Below are 20,878 nucleotides of genomic sequence, written 5' to 3'. Positions count from 1 at the left end.
GGATAGAAGATCCTGGGCTTGGCCTGTCTCTACTCAAAGGATTGTTATTCCAACATACTCTATGCTCATTGGGTTTTGTGCTTGAAATTTTCAGTTAAAAATAATGAAAAGTAAATATTGGTACTTAACTCATTTCAGGGCTGATCCAAAGTGGGTGCTTAGGATTCACCCCAAGAATGAATTTGCTCTCTCTAGACCTCTTCAGGGGGCCAAAGCACAAATGCACAAAGGGCAGGGATTCTCAGTTCATCCCCAAGATCCCCATCTCCCAGTTGGCAGCACAGCCCTGCATAGCATGATTAGTAGCAGCTTTTGTTGTTGTTGTCTTTACTATGTATCATCACTGTTAGTCAGACTGCCCCAAGTTACCCTGATATAAATCAAGAATAACTTTATGGAAATTGAGAGCAGAATTTGACTCTTTGGGGGTGGGGGAGATGGGCAGGGAGGGGTGGCCGGGGGCAAGGAGGGGCTCAATTCAAGCACTGAAAAGCTCCAATATACATTTTAAATGATGACTGATGCAGGGCCTCAAAACATGTAGTGACAATACACAGTGATGTGAAGTGACATTTTTGAAAGTACGTTTCTTTTTTAGGAATGTGCACACTAGTAAAACCTGCCCCCCCCCCGCTCCTAGGAGACAGGCCATTGTCTGATCAATAATTGTAGTAAATGGGGTTCCAGCAGGAATTAATGGGTTGGCAGCCTGGGGCTCTTACCCAGAATAAATCTTGCCTTGCCCTGCTTCCTCACTGGTTGAAACCCTTCCAGCTCTGCAGCAGGAGCTCCTTCTGAAGCCCCTTCCTACTGTCTCAGCCTGAAGCTGACTGCTGGGTTCTCAGCCAGCAAAAGGAAGCTGGTGGACCTGGAGCACATGTCTGGGGGGGGAGGGAGCTCAGAGCAGAGAGGCAAACAGAAAAGTGAGGAAATTGTCCACAGGGCAGGGAGGAACCGTTTTATTGATTCTCTGAGGGTGTGGGGAGTAAGTACCTGGGAAGAGGGTGTGTGTCTCGATGTGTGAAGGAGAAGGATCAGCTGCTGGAAGAGGTCAGAATACTATTTGCAGGAGAGGGAGCGATAAATAGGGAGGAGCTGCATATATGCACTCTCAGAATTCCAAGGATCAAACAAACACTTGTTTCCGGATGTTGCTGTTTAGCACCAGCACTTTATTCTCTGTTGTATGCAGGGCCTTTTAGCTCCAGCAGTGATGTGTGTTCCTTTCTTTTTACAGACATTGATGAGTGCCAGCGAAATCCTCTCTTGTGCCGAGGTGGTGTTTGCATAAACACAGAAGGAAGCTTTCAGTGTGACTGTCCTCCAGGTCATCAACTGGCTCCAAATATCTCCGCGTGTATAGGTATGATGGTGCGGGCAAAATGTGCACCGTATATAGGTCATTTCTATATTTGCATTTCATGGCTCTAACTATGCATGCATTTATGGCATGTACTCAAACATTGTTGCAGTGCAGAGACTTAAAATGTGTTCCCCTTTTCTTTTGAAATAGACATCAACGAGTGTGACCTAAGCCACAACCTGTGCAGAAATGGACATTGCGTCAACCTGATTGGAAGGTATCAGTGTGCCTGCAACCCTGGATATCAGTCCACTCCCGACAGATTATTTTGTATTGGTAAGAACTTGATCCTCAGAGCAGCTATAATTATTAATGAACATAGAATACCAATTAATGCTTGTCACTTCACTAAGAAGAGTTGATGTAAAGAATTGTTTCTATCTAATAAAATATAACTACATCCGATTGCCTAATCTCAGGCACAGTGTCAAAGCAGTGTGAAGTAACCTGAACATGCACATCCCTTTCTTTGAGATGGAGGAAGTTACGTTACTGTTTCAAAACTGATCCTTGTGCCCGCATTTTCTTTGCTATTTGCCCAGCCAACACTCACAGTATTTACACAGCATATTTATTTATTGGATCGTTTTGTTCGGTAAATTAACCAGTAGATATAAAAAACATTTTTTTTAAAGTGGCGTAAAATGTTGTAACTAAGGACACTTAAATGCATTGTGATATCCCTCAGATCTGTATTTTATTTCAGATTGGCGTTTCTGAGGTTGCCATGCATTGGTAGAGTAGAATAGTATGTGTGGCTCAGTGGCATTTATCCTTAAACTAATCTGTAAATATCTCTATTGTATAAATTTCCACTGTCAGTTTCCTTAAAAGCCATAAGTTCAGAAAGGGCTTCTAAACTCGTACCAGACACTGTGTACAAAAAATATGAATGCACTTTTCGTATTTTGAAAAATTCTGATGTACATGCCAAAACAGTGGCTCTGATCCTGCCTGAATAAGGTGTGTGCAGTCAGGGACTTGGGCCCAATCCTGTAAACCCTTACACAAGCATTTCTGTTGACTTCAGGGGATTCAGGAACTACAGTAATGGGGACTATCTAGGCACCCAGAAAGAGACAAAAGTATGGGATCATTTGCATATGCATTCAATTAATTGGACATCTCATTCCTTGATGTTTCTATGTATATGTCCACATATGAATCCAAATACCTGCACCTGCAAATGCAGGCGTGTAAAAAGTGAGAAATTGTGTGCGCAAATGTAGATGCTGGATTGAACCCCCTTTTTAAATTGGCCCAGAATGTATCCCTGAAATATGCTTAACAAAAAAGTTATGTGTGTGTGTGTTTAACTTTCATTTCTTTCCTTCTAGATATTGATGAATGCAACATAATGAATGGAGGTTGTGACACCTTCTGTACAAACTCAGAGGGCAGCTATGAATGTAGCTGTAAATCAGGCTTTGCACTAATGCCAGACCACAGATCTTGCACTGGTAAAGTAGCTTTGTGACCATTTGTACTGAAAGCTCTTTATTTTGTATTGAAAAATGAGATGTAGTTTTAAGAGTACAGATTGAAATCATTTATACTGAGTTATCTTCATTAATTCTTACAGTTCTCCATGCAAACTGCCTAAAACTCTGAATTGAACATATTATGATTAATGTATTTTATTTGGACAAATATTACATAAAGTAAAAAATAAATAATGTAGCTAGATGTTATGCATGGCAGAATTTGGTTCTCTCCTTGGGGGAAAGAGTACAATACCGAAGTCACAACCTCACAACTTCCAGCTCACTAGCTCTCAGGGAAATACCCTTTTTTTCAACAAAAAAAAATACATATTTCTAGCTGGCTGTAGCTGTATTATTTCAGAGCCTGTTGCTATTACAGGAAAGATCAGCGTCCATTGTGAGTCTGGGAGCAAAAACTATTTTATCTTCTGCAGGGCCACACACAGGTTTTTGGAGGCCTGGGGCAAAATCTGAAACTGAGGGCTCCCCAACCCAGGGTGCAAAAACACTGAGATGAGACCCCCAGGGAGAGGTGTTGGAGAGCAAGCCTGCCCCGCATTCACCCCATAGTGACAGCTCCTGTCCCATGGACCTGAGCCTGGCTTCTTGCTCAATAGTGATCTTTAGAAAATTTTGTGAGCAACTTAACTGCTCAGTGTCATCATTGGGAGCCAAGCCCTGGTCCTGTACACAAGCTGAGAATGTGAATTGTGCCCAGAGGGTTCCACATGGGTTAGGGAGAAGAGTATTCTACCAGCCCCTCCCCCAGCTTTGTGCTACCCAAACACTGCACCACCCACTTCTGATCCAAAAGAGCAGGGTAGCGTGTTGCCAGCTAGAACTGAGTAGTTGCAGACCATGAGCCATCCTCCCTTCCTGACTCTGTTCAACCCAAAATTTCCTTCATTAGATTTTTGATGTTGCTTTTTACTGTGTAGTTAATCCCTTGGAATACGGTTACCTTTACAGTCTGACAAATGGAGGCCTTTCTATGTTGAATGAAAAGAGAGGTCTCACATTTAGAATTTGCAAATATTTATAGACCTCAAACCAGATTGCCATTTACATTAAGACCACTGAATACCATCCTTAAAGCAGTGTAAAGGAGTTTTAAAGTGGGTTGAAAGGCAGAACTCAACCAGAAAAATGAAAACATGATGGACCCTGAGATCTCATACCCTAAAATATTTAGATTGGAAGTAGTTTTCCCGTGTGAGCAGAAATGGGTCACATTTCTAGTGAAGGTAACTTTGCATCCAAAACTTGCCAAAAATCATTTTTGAGCACATTTTCAACACAAAAGTAGAACCACGTAATCAAAAGTGTGCAGAAAGTGAAATCAGAATCCTAGTGCCAGCAGGACTTTGTGTGTGTGAAAGAGCAAGAGACAGGGGTGGGGAAGGTGGGTCTAAGCCACCTTTTGGCTTCCCTAATCTTGGCTCAGCTGGGGACAAAACTGGCCTCCAGCATAACTTAGAGCAGCCTTGAAGGACTATGAAGCTGCACCTGCTGGGAATCACCAGAGAGCATTTGCCTCTGGTTCTGCCCCTCTCCCTCCCTGGCCCACCCAGGAACGTCCCCTACACGGCAGTAGAAAGATGAGACACTGTGCCCTAGTAAGAAGGCCCTAATGCTTGTTAAACTGAACCCATTGTCCATGCAAAAGAAGCAAAAAGAAAACCCCAGACTTGGATTTGAAAACCCATAGAGCTATAAATCTAACAACTCATCACATTCCAATGTCAAAAGGAAATGATTGATTGACCTTTATTGGAGGGACAGGGATGGGCTCTTAGCATCTCCAATCAAAAGTTGACTGTACTATAGACGTGTCCACAGGTGGGTCTAGTCAAATCTGACAAAGGGCCTAAAAAATTCTGAATTTGATTGCGAGTCTTTGCATATTTATACCCTCCCAGTGCTATTAGGGTTGCCAACTTTCTAATTGCACAAAACCGAACACTCATGCCTCCCTCCACCCCCTTCCCCAAGGCCCACCCTCACTCACTCGCTCATTTTCACTGGGCTGAGACAGGGGTTGGAGTGTGGGGGGAGGGAGAGGGAGGGCTTTGGGTGGGAGTGGGGGTTCAGGGTGCAGGAGGGGGCTGGGGCAGGGGGTTGAGGTGTGGGGGGGAGGGCTCGGGCTGGGGGTTTGGGCTCCAAGGTGGGGCCAGAAATGAGGGGTTCAGGGTGTGGGAGAGGGCTCCAGGCTGGGGCAGGGAGTTGGGGTGTGGGGGGTAAGGGCTCTGGCTGGGAGTGCAGGTTCTGGGGTGGGGCCGGGGATGAGTGGCTTGGGGTGCGGGAGGGGGCTCAGGGCTGGAGCAGGGGGTTGGAGTGGGGGGAGGTGAGGACTCTGGCTGGGGGTGTGGGCTCTGGTGTGGGTCCAGAGATGAGGGGTTTGGGGTGCAGGAGGGGGTTCTGGGCTGGGGGATGAGGCTGAGGGGTTCAGAGTGTGGGGGGGCTCAGGTTTGGGGCAGGGTGTTAAGGCAGGGTTGAGGTGCAGGCTCTAGGAGGGGCCTCAGGGCTGGGGCAGGGGGTTGGGGTATGGGAGGCGGTGCGGTCTGCAGACAATGCTTACCTCAGGTGGCTCCTAGAAGCAGCTAGTAAGTCCCTGCGGCCTCTAGGCACAGGGGTGGCCAGAGGGCTCCGTGTGCTGCCCTCTCCTGCAGGTGCCGCCCCCGCAGCTCCTATTGGCCCTGATTCCCAGCCAATGGGAGCTGCAGAGCCAGTGCTTGGGGTGGGGGCAGCACACAGAGCTTCCCTGGCCACTCCTGTGCCTAGGAGCAGGAGAGACATGCCACCACTTCCGGGAGCCAAGCGGAGCTAGGGCAGGCAGGGAGCTGTGGTGCTGACCAGAGCCACCAGGGTCCCTTTTTGATTGGGCGTTCTGGTTAAAAACCGGATGCCTGGCAATCCTAAGTGCTGTGCAATCTAGGACTTTGTTCAGAAGCCAGCTATTCACAACTACCCACCATCATACTATCTTGTTACAAAGTCTTGGCTGCAAAAGCCAACATTACCACCTTTGAAACTTAAAATTTCAAAGGGTCTAGTCTTGCAGTTTCTCAATATTTGGTTAGTGAAGTAAAAGAAATAATAGATACATGAATATGGAGTTAGAAAGTTAGTGCCTGATACTGCAAGCCCTTACTTACGTGAATAGTCAAGCCGAGGGAATGAGGGAATGAGTAAAGATTTGTGGAATCATGCACACAATCACTCCAGGGTTTCTTTTCGTTCTTTCTCTTTCGGTCTCCCTGCCACTCTGTAGTATATTAAGGCATGAACAGGCAGTACGTTTCTGGATTATTACCACTTTGGGAAGTACCAGGCAGAAGACTGACTTCAACCACAAGTGAAGTGCAGTAATTCTTTGGAAATGTATTGCTTGTGGTTTCTTATTAGTAAAGTGCAATAGAAATTATAACAAGCCATAATTCTGTGAAGTGCTGAGCATCCTCCACTCCCACTGAAGTCGATGGGTGTTGTGGATCTGCAGTACCTTTTTTAGGCCCTGATCTAGCAAAGCACTTAAGCACATGCTTAACTTTAAGTACACAGGTCGTCCCATTGATTTCCATGAGAGCACTTACAAGTTTAACATTAAGCATATTTTAAGTGTCTTGCTGGGTTAGGGCCTTAGACCCTAAAATAGTTTAAAATACCTAACAAAAACAAAACCTAGGACACTGCATCTAGTGGGATTTATTAATACAGAAATTACATAGAATCATAGACTTTAAGGTCAGAAGGGACCATTATGATCATCTAGTCTGACCTCCTGCACAACGCAGGCCACAGAATCTCACTCACCCACTCCTGTATCAGACCTGTGTCTGAGCCATTGAAGTCCTCAAATCATGGTTTAAAGACTTCAAGATGCAGAGAATCTTCCAGCAAATGACCCATGCCCCACACTGCAGAGGAAGGCGAAAACCCCCCAGGGCCTCTGCCAATCTGCCCTGGAGGAAAATTCCTTCACAACCCCAAATATGGCAATCAGCTAAACCCTGAGCATGTGGGCAAGACTCACCAGCCAGACACCCAGGAAAGAATTCTCTGTAGTAACTCAGATCCCACCCCATCTAACATCCCATCACAAGCCATTGGGCATATTTACTGCTAATAGTCAAAGACCAATTAATTGCCAAAATTAGGCTATCCCATCATACCATCCCCTCCATAAATTTATCAAGCTTAGTCTTGAAGCCAGATATGTCTTTTGCCCCCACTACTCCCCTTGGAAGGCTGTTCCAGAACTTCACTCCTCTGATGGTTAGAAACCTTCGTCTACTGATAGTCAAAAGTCCCCTTTTTATCTGTGCTCTTAAAGCCACGAAATAGCATTTCAAGTATGTGGATGTAGTAGATGCAGCTCCTCTGAAGAACTTGGCACTCTCTCTTTGAACCACTGTTGAACTTGATTTTAGAAGTCGTTTCCATCAACAACATGAATGGGATCCCCAGAAGGAGCAATACTGTCAATATTTGTCACCTTTTAAAAGGATTGACATGAAGTGCCAGTTTTTCAGCACCAGCCTCTTATTACAGGTGTAAATTGGCATCCATAATTTACTGCAACTGTGAGCCCAAATATTAGTAATTAGATGCCTCACCAAGTGTTTTCTCCTACAAATCAGGTAACCAGACAGCTAGCTAGCAGTATATATTTGTGTCTGTAATGCATTGTGGGGAGAAAACAGCAGCCACAATCAGAGGAGTCGGGTGCTACCCCAAATTTTAATGGGCCTCTTTCACAGTGCTTGCAAAATATACAAATAGTTTCTTCTGCAGGTGCAAAATATGTAATTGCCAAAAATGTACATGCACGTCTACTGAAAATTTGGCCCCAAGAATCTTATTTAACAAAATGAGAAAAGGTGCACTTGGTGACAGTCAGTAGCCATTGTGATAAATGTGTGGCTTTACTCTATGACACTATGTGACTGTATAAACAACTTCATATACATTTAGTGGCATTGTGGACTGAGTTTAAGGAACAATGATTTTCAGTTTTCTCTATACATTGTTCACAAATGTATTTTATCTGTAACATCACACATGGCTAGAAGCCTTTGCAGAATATATTTCTCCATAATTGAACTGCTATGAGTTCCATTCATTGTAATAGTAGGTCAGGTTGGTGAGGTTATGCATTAATAATCAATTCAATTAGGAGAAACAATGAATTCTTTGTCAGCCAATTTTCCACCCTAACTGTGAATGTAAAACCTTGGCAATTTAGCATATAAAGTTCTTCATGTTTATAAAATAAGTTCTTTATGTTTGTGGTTCCTATCCTCATTTCCAGCACTTATTTTGCATATAAATTCACATTCCACTTCCAAATCAACATTTCCAGGCTAATGTGTATGCCAGCATTATTTGATTCGTAGGATGAACAGTAAACAATCAGCTTTTTACCATGTAAGAGTTAATTGTCCATACAAAAACTTTAGGTGCAACCATTTCTGTTTGCTGCTGTTAGAAATATTTAAAAAAAAGAATAACAAACATAAGATTCTAGGACAAACAGTTAAAGTGAGTTGGTGTTCTGCAGCTGCATAATTACCAAAATCCACAACAGACCAGCCTGATAGTGAGTTACACCCTTTCCCTCTCAGGGGGTTCTCAATTCATGTCCTTGTTTTGCTGGTTTTTCCATGCAGTCACTGAGCAGAGTCTTGGATCTCAACTGCGCTGGTATATGTTGTTTGTGACAAAGAAAAATGTGGAGAGTTTTAAAAAGTCCAGATCCTATCAAGGTTGCAATAAACAGTGCAGTCTCACTTCCTCAGATCAACCCCCAGTGATGGCTGATGTGCTGATCAAAACATATTTTAAATGCTGGAGAGTGTAAAGATATAGCCTGACTCGTCCGCAGGGACAAAAAAAATCCAAGTAACTTATAATATTTTAGTGAAATAAATACATCCATGTTAATTATTCTAATATTGGGCTTAATCCTGCTTGTGTGGGAATTTTGTATGTGAAATGGCTTTTTTAAATCATTTAAGGTCCAGTACCTCTCACTGAAGTCAGTGGCAAAATTCCCATTGACTGCTATGACAGCAAGGCTGGACCCGAAATTTCTGATTGTGCGGGGTTATGTGGCGTGAAAAAGGTCCTTTAGTTATTTTCCTACAAGTGATTTTGTGCATACAAGACTTGCTCCTGCTCCCATTGGAATCAGTTGGAGTTTTATATAAAGCTACATTTGGTTTAACTGCAAAGATTGATCGCATGCACATATATCACAAAGCATAAAGAATTTTGTTTGCCATGATTCGTTGCAGTGCATTTCATAACAAGGAACACCTATCTAAAAGATGTGTTAATGTAAACTTTCCCTATAGATATTGATGAGTGTGAAGACAATCCTAACATCTGTGATGGAGGCCAGTGCACTAACATACCGGGAGAATACAGGTGTCTTTGTTACGATGGATTCATGGCATCTGAGGATATGAAGACTTGTATAGGTAAGTGAAAACACCTCCGATTCCTAATTTTTCTAATAAGCCATCTTCCTTAATTAAGTGATCAAAGATGATGATAAAACTAGATTTATTTAAAATATGTAAGCAAATAAAAATAACAGTGAGTGTCCTAGCAAGAATAATGAGTGTCCAGGCAATCAGGTGTCTTTTGACATTACATATCAAGACTACAAATATACTTGAATACCTGCATTTGGTGAAAAAAGGGTTTTGGTTCCAGCACTGTGCCAAATTGACCGCTGCCTCAAAACTGGCAAACACTAAAACTTAAAAAGCAGTGCTGCTGTATTTTGGCTAGCTGTGGCCACATGGACAACCCCTCTTTGCAGACTATTTTTGTCAGTAGTAGGAATCATCTGCATGTGCTCAGAGCTCTTGACTGAGTTAAGGAGCATACATGGTGAGATAAGGTGACCGTGCTGTCTCTCTTCGGGTCCCATTCCAGAGTGTCTCTATGCAGCTCAGATCGTAGAGGGTGCTGTAGGATGGCAGATTTAGGGGTGAGCCTAAATCAGAATTCTGGCCAAAACTGACACCAAGACAAAACCACGTGGGAGTTCAGCACGTTTTGGTAGAGCAAAATATTGAAGTCAAGATTTGCTGCATGGCTAGAAGAGTAGAATTTTACCTTTGCATTTTAAAATTGAAACACACTTACTGCCCTTGTGGAAACATCGGTGCAGAAAAAAACAAAATATATTGAGGACAGATAATAGACCAAGTTTATCCTTAGCGTAACCCCATTAAATCTGGCCATTTGTGATTATTAATGAAAGTTGGAATTAAAGATAAGAGAGGCTGGGAAATAAAGACCAGTGCAATAACATAGCAATATTAAATCTGATTTGGAAATGTACAGTATTTTACATTGGAGAAGAATATTTAGCCTAATTTATTTTTTTCTCTGCACATGTAGACACATTTTTGTACCAGTACTAATGTCTCCAAGACATTGGGTTAGTTATGGTCTAAGAACTTTGTAAAATCTTAAAATTATGTTTTCTAGATGTCAACGAGTGTGACCTGAATCCAAACATCTGTCTTAGTGGAAGCTGTGAGAATACAAAAGGCTCATTTATTTGTCATTGTGATATGGGATATTCAGGCAAAAAAGGAACCACTGGTTGTACAGGTAAATTTTAAAGTTAATAATTATCATCTTCTGATTCTTCATTTCCCTTTTCTAGCGTTTAAAACCTCTCTTGAATCTGTTTGATTTCTGTTCTCTGTGAAATGTTGCACTGTACAGAGTCACTGAGTTGGTATTGTGTTTGTATAGCATAATATTGGGCCTGATCCTTCTCCTATTGAAGTGAATGACAAATATCCCATTGAGAGCAAAGTTGGGCCTATTATTATATGGTTGCTGGTATGACTGAAAAGAACATGTAATTCAGCGTAACATGACAAGACCACATGAAGACCACCACATTGGATTTGGATTAGATAACTGTATATGCAAATAACAGGCATCTATTCCAAATATTATTTTGGCAAACACTAGTGGCTTTAAATCTATCCTAAAATATATTTTCAGTTTTTGCAAAGTGGCAGCAGTTCAGTTACCTGACTAGCTGAATTATAAACATATTTCGGCAAAACCAAAATGTAAATTAGAATCATAGAATCATAGAATATCAGGGTTGGAAGGGACCTCAGGAGGTCATCTAGTCCAACCCCCTGCTCAAAGCAGGACCAATTCCCAACTAAATCATCCCAGCCAGGGCTTTGTCAAGCCGGGCCTTAAAAACCTCCAAGGAAGGAGACCACCACCTTTATTGAAATTATTTCATAGTGGCAGCCAGCCAGCAGTGCTGAGGTTCAAACTTACACGCTCAGAGGGCGATAGCATTAAAAACACAAGATGCTAGTATCTGAGCCAAGGTGTTGAGAGTCATGAGCTTTGCCCAAAATATGAGCACAAACATATGTTTAATTTAATTTTGAATACGGATTTAGAGTAAACACGGTTCTGGCAACCTTTATGAGACAAGTATATATGCTGATAGGTCTGTCCTTATAGAAGTATATTATTAATGTTGTACAATAGGTGTCAAAAAGAGATTATGCTGATTTTTTACAGCTTACATAGAACAATGGGGGAGCTGGTGTTCTACTTGGTATATTAGACCTCGCCTGAAGTTGTGCATTAGTAACAGCTGCCTTTTACAGACATGTGAACTGATCTAAATCCAAGAAGTCCTTGATTTTACCCTGTAGACCAACATTTCAACATTCTTTGTTTCTACTCTAAATTATACAAAAAGATACAGAGCTTTAGTTCTGCAGACTTGAAAAATCCTTGTGATGTTCAGTCACACCCACCGCAGCTATCACTCTCAGGGAAATGAAAGGTGATGACACAAATATTGGTTTGTGACATCTGCAGGGTTATACTGGTCGGTTAAAGCAGCCAGGAAATATTAAGTAATTGGTATGAGATGAAAGGGCAAATAAAGGCCCTACAGGGAAAGGATCTAGGATATTATTTGGAGGAAAAGTTTCTGGAAATTCTTGCCATATTGGTGACATCTGGTGTAGGCCAACTGGGAAAAAAATCTCACTTGAAAACTCATCCATGACAGTGTTGGTTTACTAATAGACAGAGTAAGGCTGAGAAATCTCTTCCTTCCAATCCCATCCTCTGATTTAAGCACTGATATCCAGATAGAAAGAACCAACTATTTCTGGTACTTCTGTTTTCTAAAGTATTTCATCAGCCTTTCCCTCTCTTTATCCTTCCCAAAGTAGCCATTCCTGCCCCCTCTCTGACTCATCCATCCTACCTCGTCACACTTCTACACTTTGAGATATAAATTCCAGCATGAGCAAACACAGACAGCCCCCCCCCCACCCCACCATGTTCTGATCCAGCTGGAATGCTAAAGCCACGGCAGCATGAGTGGAAGGAGAGGCTAGTCACCCTGAGTATATACTTGTCCAAGACACGCTATTTTTAGTGTGCCAGCTTGATCAGAGCTAATGTGGGTATGTCTCCTCGAGCTGGAATTTACATCTTCAGCTCGAAATATTGGGCTTAACTACTCCCTCAGCCACGGAGTCACTTAGCCAGTCACAGCCAGTGCAAGGAGGAGAGGGGGAGGCTTGATATTGTGAAGAGAAGCCAGCTAAATGGAGAGGGAGGCTGAAAGGTCTTGGTATCTCAAGAGCAGCTTCTTTCTGAGGGGGAGGAGGGTGGCAGTAAGGGAGGGGTCGGAAAGCCTGAAGAGCAGCTGCTTTGGCTCTGCTGGTTATTGGGGAGGGGAAGTATAGTAAAGCAGAAGGAAACGCTTCTTGCAGTCCACCACAAGGGGTGCTGCTGTGCAACTCTCTGGTTAGCTCAGCAGCTCGCCAGGCAGAGAGGGCTGGAGTCTGCACAGACCTGCAGTTTGTGTACAGGAGGGGACAGGCTCGCCTTACGTGTAACTGGCTTTGTGTACAAATGCTTGGTCAGCTGGTGGTCCAGCTCAGGCGAGAGAGCATTACTGAATCAGGGTAATGGAACACATTTTAAAAACAAGAAAAGCTCATCGTGTTAGAACAGCATCACTTGAAGGTTGGCTCCATTCTCGCTGTACTCTTCCAGTATCATTCCTTGTCCTATCACAGCTGGCTCACTGGGATCACTGCTGTATTAGCATCACACTACTACAGAAAACACAGCTAGTGGGCAGCAAATGAAGACAAAAGGGACATGAACACAAGGGCTGGCAGTGTGTGAAGATGATGGGGGTGTGAAGGGTGAGACAGAAATGAAAACTGCCCCAAGCTAATGGCCTAGAAAAGGGATGATTGTACAGTCCCCATTGCCATCAAAATGTGCACATTCCTGTGCACTAAAATAAAAAACCCAGTTTGTCTATAGACTGTTGAACTCTCCCTTCATTCTCTGCACAAATCTAGTGTCACAGCCAGACTTCCTGTGCCCAAGCAGATGAGCGCTATGGAGGCAGCAATTAGTGCTGGTATCATAGAAGGGATTCTGCACTTGTGCTGACTAGCACCATGGTCATAGCGCAGAATTCTTTGCCTCGTATAGATAAGTCAAAATCATTCACTTCTTTAAAAGAACAAGCACTCCTGTGAAAAAAATTACAAAAATGTGTATGGAGCTTCGAAGGGGAGGTTCTCTGTTTCCTGAGAACAACTAAATAATGTCCTCTGGGTTACATTACAGTTTTGTCTAAATATTTCACCTCCCTTGTCATTACTGATTGTTTCCATTTTAACAAATAAACATGTTGTTTCCCCAATCATTTAGCAGTATTCAAAATCCACCCACTGACTTACATTCCCATCCCACACAGATGTTAGGTTTTTTCCCCTTCAGTTCTCAGTAAGAATGCGGACGGAGTTTAGGAAAACCGTTTGTTTTATGCAAAGATGTACATAGCCTATGAAGCCAGTCTAAGGAGAGTGCTACAAATGTTTCGTTTTTATTTACCTATAAAACAGGCTTTCCCATAACCAAATTAGGTGAGCTGATTTTAATTTTTCATAAAGAGGGAATGGGATGTAGTTGCTAGAGAAGAGGACTGTGGGTCAGGTATAGAGGTGCGCGGAGCCCCTTCCTTCATTCCAGATTGTCCAGCTGTCTGCAGAATTTCCCGTCACTGTGTGCGTGTGCATTATGTGGTGGGGAACGTAAATTCTTTGTGTTCATGCACAGGTAAAATCCTGTATTGGCACAAACTCACCTTTTCTTCATTGTGGTTCATTGCCCATGCCTAGGTGTTGCCTGTGAGTTCATAGTATCCCACTCTGGTTGTTTTAAAGCCATAGATTTACTGGATTTGACCTACGTATGCTGTACACAGAGGGACAAATTCAGCTCTGATTTATGCCCCGTGTATCCTATCCTGTTGCCACTGCATGCATGCAACTTCTGTTGATGTCAGTGAGAGTTGTGTGGGGACTAGATAATCTCCTGTTCTTGCAACAGGTTTGCTTGAGGTACACATTAGGGCTGATTTGGGCTCAGACTGTCACAGCATTGAAGATGAATGTTTATAAAAGTCAGGTAACAAATGCAGCAGAAGATAAACCAGCCTTCTCCACAGCAGGTTCAGAGAACTGAGAAAAGTTCAGAATGTGTGACTCAGCCAGGACTCCTAGTGAGGTCAGTGGGAGTATCAGTTGAGTAAGGAGTGTGCAGCATTGAGCACCATGGGTGTAGTACAGATATGGCCAGCGTCAGGCTCACTGGGCCCAGGGCAGAAAGCCCAAGCCCTGCCATGAGGGGCTAAAGCCCAAGCCCAAAGGCTTCAACCCCACGCAGTGGGAGGTGCTCGGGCTTCGGCTTCAGCCCCGCGCAGTCGCGGGGGTGGGCTCGGGCTTCAGCTTCAACCCTGTGTGGTGGGTGCGGGGCTCAGCCCGCTTGGACTTTCTGCCCTGAGCCCCAGTGAGTCTAAGGGTGCCCATGCCAAAGCCCAAGCCCCGCCACACAGGATTGAAGCCGAAGCCCGAGCAACTTAGCTTTGCAGGGCAATTGCTGTGCTTGCCACCCCCTAATGCCAGCCCTGAACAGAGAAATGAATTAGAGCAAAAAGCCCACTCCCGCCCATCCTTGTGAAGATGATTATATATAAAGGAGTGGTCAGTACGACTGTTAATTACTACATACCTGAAAACAAACACATTGCAAAAGAGTATGGTAAAAGCAAGGACCCAGCCCTGCAGCTGTCACTCAAGAGCCATCCCATTGACTTGGAGTAGCCCTAACATTGCAGCTTGTAAAATGTGCTGCATTCTTAAGCCTGCTTCCCTCTCTTCCTTGCCCCTCCTCTAGCCTCCATCCATTAAAAACACGTTATGCCTCAGTCTGGTGGCACAGGAGAACTCTGATGTCAGTGAAACACATACATTTCCCCTTATGAATTTGGGAGCTGGCAATATCACGTCCAATACTAAATGATGATAATACATCAAGTGGGGGAAGTACAGAAAGTTGATGGTGTATGTCAAACACGAATTGACCCATGTAAAACTGGGAGATGCTCACAGTTATGTTAAATAAAAAGCAAGACAGTTCCCAAAGGAAGGTAATGGTTTCCTAGGCCACTCACTGATTGCCAGGGTCAGGAAGTCATGGGGATAAGACTAGGAGAAATTAAAGTTTTCCCCCCTAGGTTTCTCTAGTTGCGTCAGAGAAGGGGGCTTGGGGGCTTGGGGGGAGGGATAGCTCAGTGGTTTGAGCGTTGGCCTGCTAAACCCAGGGTTGTGAGTTCAATCCTTAAGGGGGCCACTTAGGGATCTGGGGCAAAATCAGTACTTGGTCCTGCTAGTGAAGGCAGGGGGCTGGACTCGATGACCTTTCAAGGTCCCTTCCAGTTCTAGGAGATGGGATATCTCCATTAAATAAAAAAAAGAGGATGAATTTCAGCTGAGCTCTACTTTTCTACGCAAATCCATTTTCTGCAAATTGCTTCTGCTGATCCACCTGCTGATATGGGATTTTCTCCATCAGGCAGGGACCCAGGAGGACATATGCCATGTGACTTCTATGTGATCTTCTCCATGAGATCTGGGCACAAACTCAAAATACAAATGTAACATCAGTCTGATAAAGTTGACAGATTTGCAGAAAGAGCCAATAAATAAAAATCAGAAAATACTTTTACAGAAATTTGCAGACACGAAAATAATAAACAAAGCTGGTTCACAGGTTAATATTGGATTAAATTCACCCCTATAGACAGCATGCTCCAGGCCCTCTAGTCTACTTAAGCCCCACTGAAGCCCTTAATGTGAAGTGTAAATGGTTCATAGAACCTTGCATGGGTTCTGTGTTTGGGGGTGAGTGTGTAAGTTTTCATGGTCTTTCAGTGCATTAGCTTCAGGGTGATACTGCAGTTCAAATGTAAAAAAACATCATTTATTCATAAAGTCTGGCCTCCTTCTGCCACCGCCCTTGCTCCTGCCAGCACTGGTGGCATGGCTTCTCCCACTCCATTCCGGTGCAAGGAAGTACACAGGGTTAGGTGCTGATGATGTACCACTAAATAGGTCTCTTCCATCTCTGCTTTCTGCCCTGGATTTTCAGAACATGCAGAAATACACATACGTAATTGGTGTGTGTAGTCATTGTGCACGCATCTTAGCTGGTTATTTGTTCATGCAGTTGCCACTTTTGTGAGTGTAAGTGCAGTAATTGCACATACCAGTTGTGCATACATATTGTTGCTCATGCACAATTAGAAACATTTGTGCCTCTGTGATTAATGGGAGACACCTTATTTATTACTTAAGGCGTGAGAAAAATAAGTATTAAGAGACATCAAAAAGAAGTAAAATAGCCAACAGTAAATGAAGACTGACGGTTTGTCCCCACTGGGCCTGGAATTGCTATGATGTCAGAGCTGCCTGTTATTTACCATGAGCATAGTCATCTGCTATAGTCAGACAGCTCCCTTGGTGTTAATGGGAGTAATGTGATTACAAAGATGAGAACACGTGTGCTGCAGTGTGGGTGCACAATGGGACCAGCTGAGGATGCAGTGTGAGCCTTAAGATTGTAATTCCTTTGTTTTTCTTGGCTTCCCACAGAGTTATATTTAAAGGGAAACCTTCACACTGGAGGAAATTTAGGCAAAAAGAGAGCGTTTATACAGATCAGTGACTCGACCTTGCTCTCTTTATTTTAGTAAGAATCCCACTGAAGTCAATGGGAATTTTGTTGGAGTAAAGTGTGGTGTCAAATTCTGATTGGCTGGCATTTTCCTGTGTTCTCTTTGCCCCTGATTCTGGTACTCTTATTCCAGTTGAGTGCTGCCTTACTCCTTGAGTAGTCCTATGCAAATATATGGAACTATTTGAAGAGTAGGGCACTTCATACTTTGAGGAAAGGTGGCAGAATCTGGCCCTTTGCTGTTCTGGGAGAGATCTGTTTCAGTAAAAGCTTTCCCCTTCAGAGCTCACTTTCTCCTTTGTGTGTGTCATCCTGAGAAGTCTGAATTCAATACTTATGGCATCCTCAGGCCAAATTAAGCCCCAGTGTAAGTGGGCACAACTCCCATTGATTTCATTTCCCCCTTTACACAGGGCTGCCGTTAGCCTGTAGGTTTTTTTGCCATGGATAGATTGGACCATTAGAATACTAAACAGTAGGATATCACTAGACCCAAGTGGAGTGAATGTCCATTGCAAGACGTGATGAGAAAATCAAGCTTCCAGCATCTAACTTTATAAAAGCAGAAGGATGGACCCTGCTCCCAGTGGGGTCAATGGGAGCTGGATTGTGTCTGTGATCAGATGATATAGGTCTGTTTACTATTTCTGAAGTTGCCTTACAAAATTGAATCTGTATATAACATAGCTGTAGCATAACTATTACATGCAAGTTTCCATTTCATGTTTACTGGTGGTTTAAAAAATTCTTGGCAGAAAAATCTGGCATTGTGTTGGTTTTTTATGTTGTTTTGTTGTGCTCAAAATGTTATAAAGAAGCATGTGATCACTTGAATATTTCAGAGCATCAAGTAATCAAATACAGAGCACCCTTAGTATTACCAGTGGTTTTAACAACTTTTTTAAAACACTCATGTCGAGACAGGGCCGCCCAGAGAGGGGGGCAAGTGGGACAATTTGCCCCGGGCCCCACAGGGCCCCCCACGAGAATATAGTATTCTATAGTATTGCAACTTTTTTTATGGAAGGGGCCCCCGAAATTGCTTTGCCCCAGGCCCCCTGAATCCTCTGGGCAGCCCTGTGTCGAGATTAAAGATGTAGACTGCTTGCCTGTTTTTTCTTGTCACTACATACTGTAGTTGACCTCTGGAACTTCTTTTTAGCCTTTCTCTTCACTCTAAGCCAAAATTAGCTTTCTTGACCACCCTTAAGGTCTTTAACAGACACTGGTTTCCTGCCTAGGGTAATATTATCATCTTACAAGTTTCTGCACATGATTAAGGAAAATATGTTATATGGTTATCTGTTCCTGGCCTTGTTTTTAAACTTTTTTTTAAAAGGTCTCATTTGCATGATTTCTAGGTTTGCTAGTGTTAGTCTAGATTAATGAGCAATCGACTCAGGCTGCCAAATTCAGATCTGGATCTGGACCCCAGCAACCAACTTTTGGACCCAAATATTGGGGATGTTCATCTCAGGTTTTTGCTTCAGACTCCTCTCTCATTTTAGTAGAAAGACCACAGAAAAAATGGGACCCCACCTCCTCCATTGCTCTGCGTAGAGGAGAAAAAATAGAACACAGCGGGCTCAATACTGTCGCCCAAACTGGGATTTAAATTGCAAAATGATGGGAGTTGGCCTACATGTCATCAGTTCCCTCTTCCCAGACTCACAGCACCTCTGGAAGGGGGAGGATCTAGGGAGTGGGTTCTCTAGGTAGATTTCTTTCCCTAAAAACCTATAACATCTAGAAGGTTAATCCTTGCTTAATTTGAGGCTCCTCCTTGCAGCATTAAGTTACATACCTTGGCTGCCAGTTCCTCTGAAGGAGAGGTATTGTGCACTGAAATTGAAAACCAGAGCAGAGGGGCAAGAGAACCACCACACCAGACATACTTCTGGGACTGGGGGCAAAGGCAGGCTAAGGTATAGATAACATGTGAGGGAACAAACATTCTGTACAGATATGTATTGTTCCTATTGATCTGATTGGTTCCAGTAGTGCCCATGTGCACGACGCAAACATAAAGTAGGGCACAGATCTTACAGTCTAAAAGGCAAACAGACAGGCGAAGAAAGGAATACAAGAAACAAAGCAAAATGATCCAGATGGTGTTTAGACATATCTTGATGATACAATAGTTAGCTAATATTTAAAAAAAATTAGAAATATAAAACTCTCCCCAGTTGCTCCTCTCCCTAACTGGTATTAGTTGGACAGTTTCTGGTAGGCATGATAGTAGATGCATTGAGATCCTTGGGTTTGGAGCTGGGAATTCCCATGATTCCTAGTCCAGACCCCCGACCCTTTTTAATCTACCCCAAGAGGAGAACGGGTTGGGTTCTCTGTATGTTAAATCATGCAGAGTTTTTTTTTGCCTGCGTTTTTCCTTTCGACTGTTCTGCAGAATGGGATGATTTGGCCTAAGTTACCACTAAAGGCAGTTAAAAGGTCTGGGAACAACTGATAGAAACTCTAAGAGGCTTGATGTGAATTCTAGACGGTTTACATGTGTATGGAAGTAGAACAAAACACACCTAGAGTCCTAGGATACAGTAAATGTTGTAAAAGCCATGGCTCATGGGTGAGAGAGAATTCCCGCAGCATTTGTTTTAGTTACCAGAAATAATTTCTGAAAACATTGTCTTTGAGTTTATACATTCTCCAAGTGCTTATATTAAGCACTAATTTTGTGTTGTGATAAGGAAAGAGCTGCATTAGGTTTGTTTTTCTCTATACACAATTTTACACTGCCCAAGGATCAAAATAAGGTGAAAACAACAAGTGCTGAAATGGAATGTGCTGGCAAGCCTGTGAAGGTTGAGGATTAGTATAGCTGGCCATATGTTGTCCTCAAGAATGGTGTCCTTTTCTTCCCTTTGTTTAGGTTTGTTGAGTTTCTAATAAATAATACTCCCAAAGAGCTCAGTCCTGTGCTTTGCTTTTCTCCCATCTGCCTTCACAGTAGGACCAAACATAGTGGGCCAAATCCTCAACCCCCCCCCCCCCTCGCTGCCATCTGCTTTGCGTCACTCTGGCCGTGCAAACATCGGCGTCACTGGGTCGTGGGGGCTACCCTTGGCATGGAGGAATCTGCTAGTGGAGCAGAGCTGGCATATAGCACCAACCCCATTCATGCTGTCTGGAGTGTGCCCAGTGCTGCGCCCTGGTGATCCCTTGCTGGAAGAATGGCCTCTTCAGGCCTGTGACTACTCAATGCAATTTAGAGCAGCCCTGAGCCCCCAGCAACCCCCCGGGTTTGGGTGGTAACAGTGTAATGCAGACTTTGCCTCCTTTTCCTCAGCTACCAAGTACAGCTCAAGATACAGGCTGGTAAAATGTTGGTGTCTCCCTAATGTAGGGTGCAAATCCTGGTCCTGGCACTGGGTCTGAGTTAAATGGGTTTTGCTAAAGGGCTTTCCGAGGCTGTTTGGGGGAAATAGAACCCCAGGCTACGGAGCATCTGCTGCAGCTTCACTGCTTTAGCGATCTCCATGGCTGCTGTTCCCCTTCTTCCTGGAGGCCTGTGAATCCCCATACCAGCACTCTTCCAGCATCACCCCAATGAAAAGAACAAATACGGCACTCCTTGCACGGCAGATGTTACTGGGGCTTTAGAGTATATTACATCACAGGGCTCCTAGGTGCTACGTGCTTCAAAAGTGCTGCTTTAAAAACTGCCCCAAACCTCCCAAAAACAAAACACAAAATAGTAGGCCAATACATGTTTGAAATAAGCCAACTATTCGGTAGCTTTTCTTTGCCATGAGTCTGTTTCTTTTATGCCTAATTCTTAAATGCTACTAGCAGTTAGAAGCAATTTAAGAAAGAAACATAGTGTTGCTGGATGTCAGAAAAGTTTGATGTGTGAGCTCTTTCACAAACACTCCCCTCCCCCTGTGTT

At 43.4% G+C, this 20,878-nt stretch overlaps 1 protein-coding gene across 1 annotated transcript in view; it reads left to right on the top strand.

Annotated features, from left to right (window-relative positions):
• Positions 1–20,878, top strand: part of FBN1 (fibrillin 1) — a 216,908-nt gene that overhangs the window by 138,131 nt on the left and 57,899 nt on the right. Inside the window, exons 27-31 of the mRNA XM_065412313.1 lie at positions 1,238–1,363; positions 1,514–1,639; positions 2,701–2,823; positions 9,204–9,329; positions 10,354–10,479. Coding sequence (XP_065268385.1) covers positions 1,238–1,363; positions 1,514–1,639; positions 2,701–2,823; positions 9,204–9,329; positions 10,354–10,479 — 627 coding nt within the window. The remainder of the gene's footprint in view (positions 1–1,237; positions 1,364–1,513; positions 1,640–2,700; positions 2,824–9,203; positions 9,330–10,353; positions 10,480–20,878) is intronic.

Source organism: Emys orbicularis, chromosome 10 (assembly GCF_028017835.1).
Source record: "Emys orbicularis isolate rEmyOrb1 chromosome 10, rEmyOrb1.hap1, whole genome shotgun sequence".
NCBI lineage: Eukaryota > Metazoa > Chordata > Testudines > Emydidae > Emys > Emys orbicularis.
Note: the sequence above shows the minus strand (reverse complement) of the source record. Positions and strands in the feature narration are given on the sequence as shown.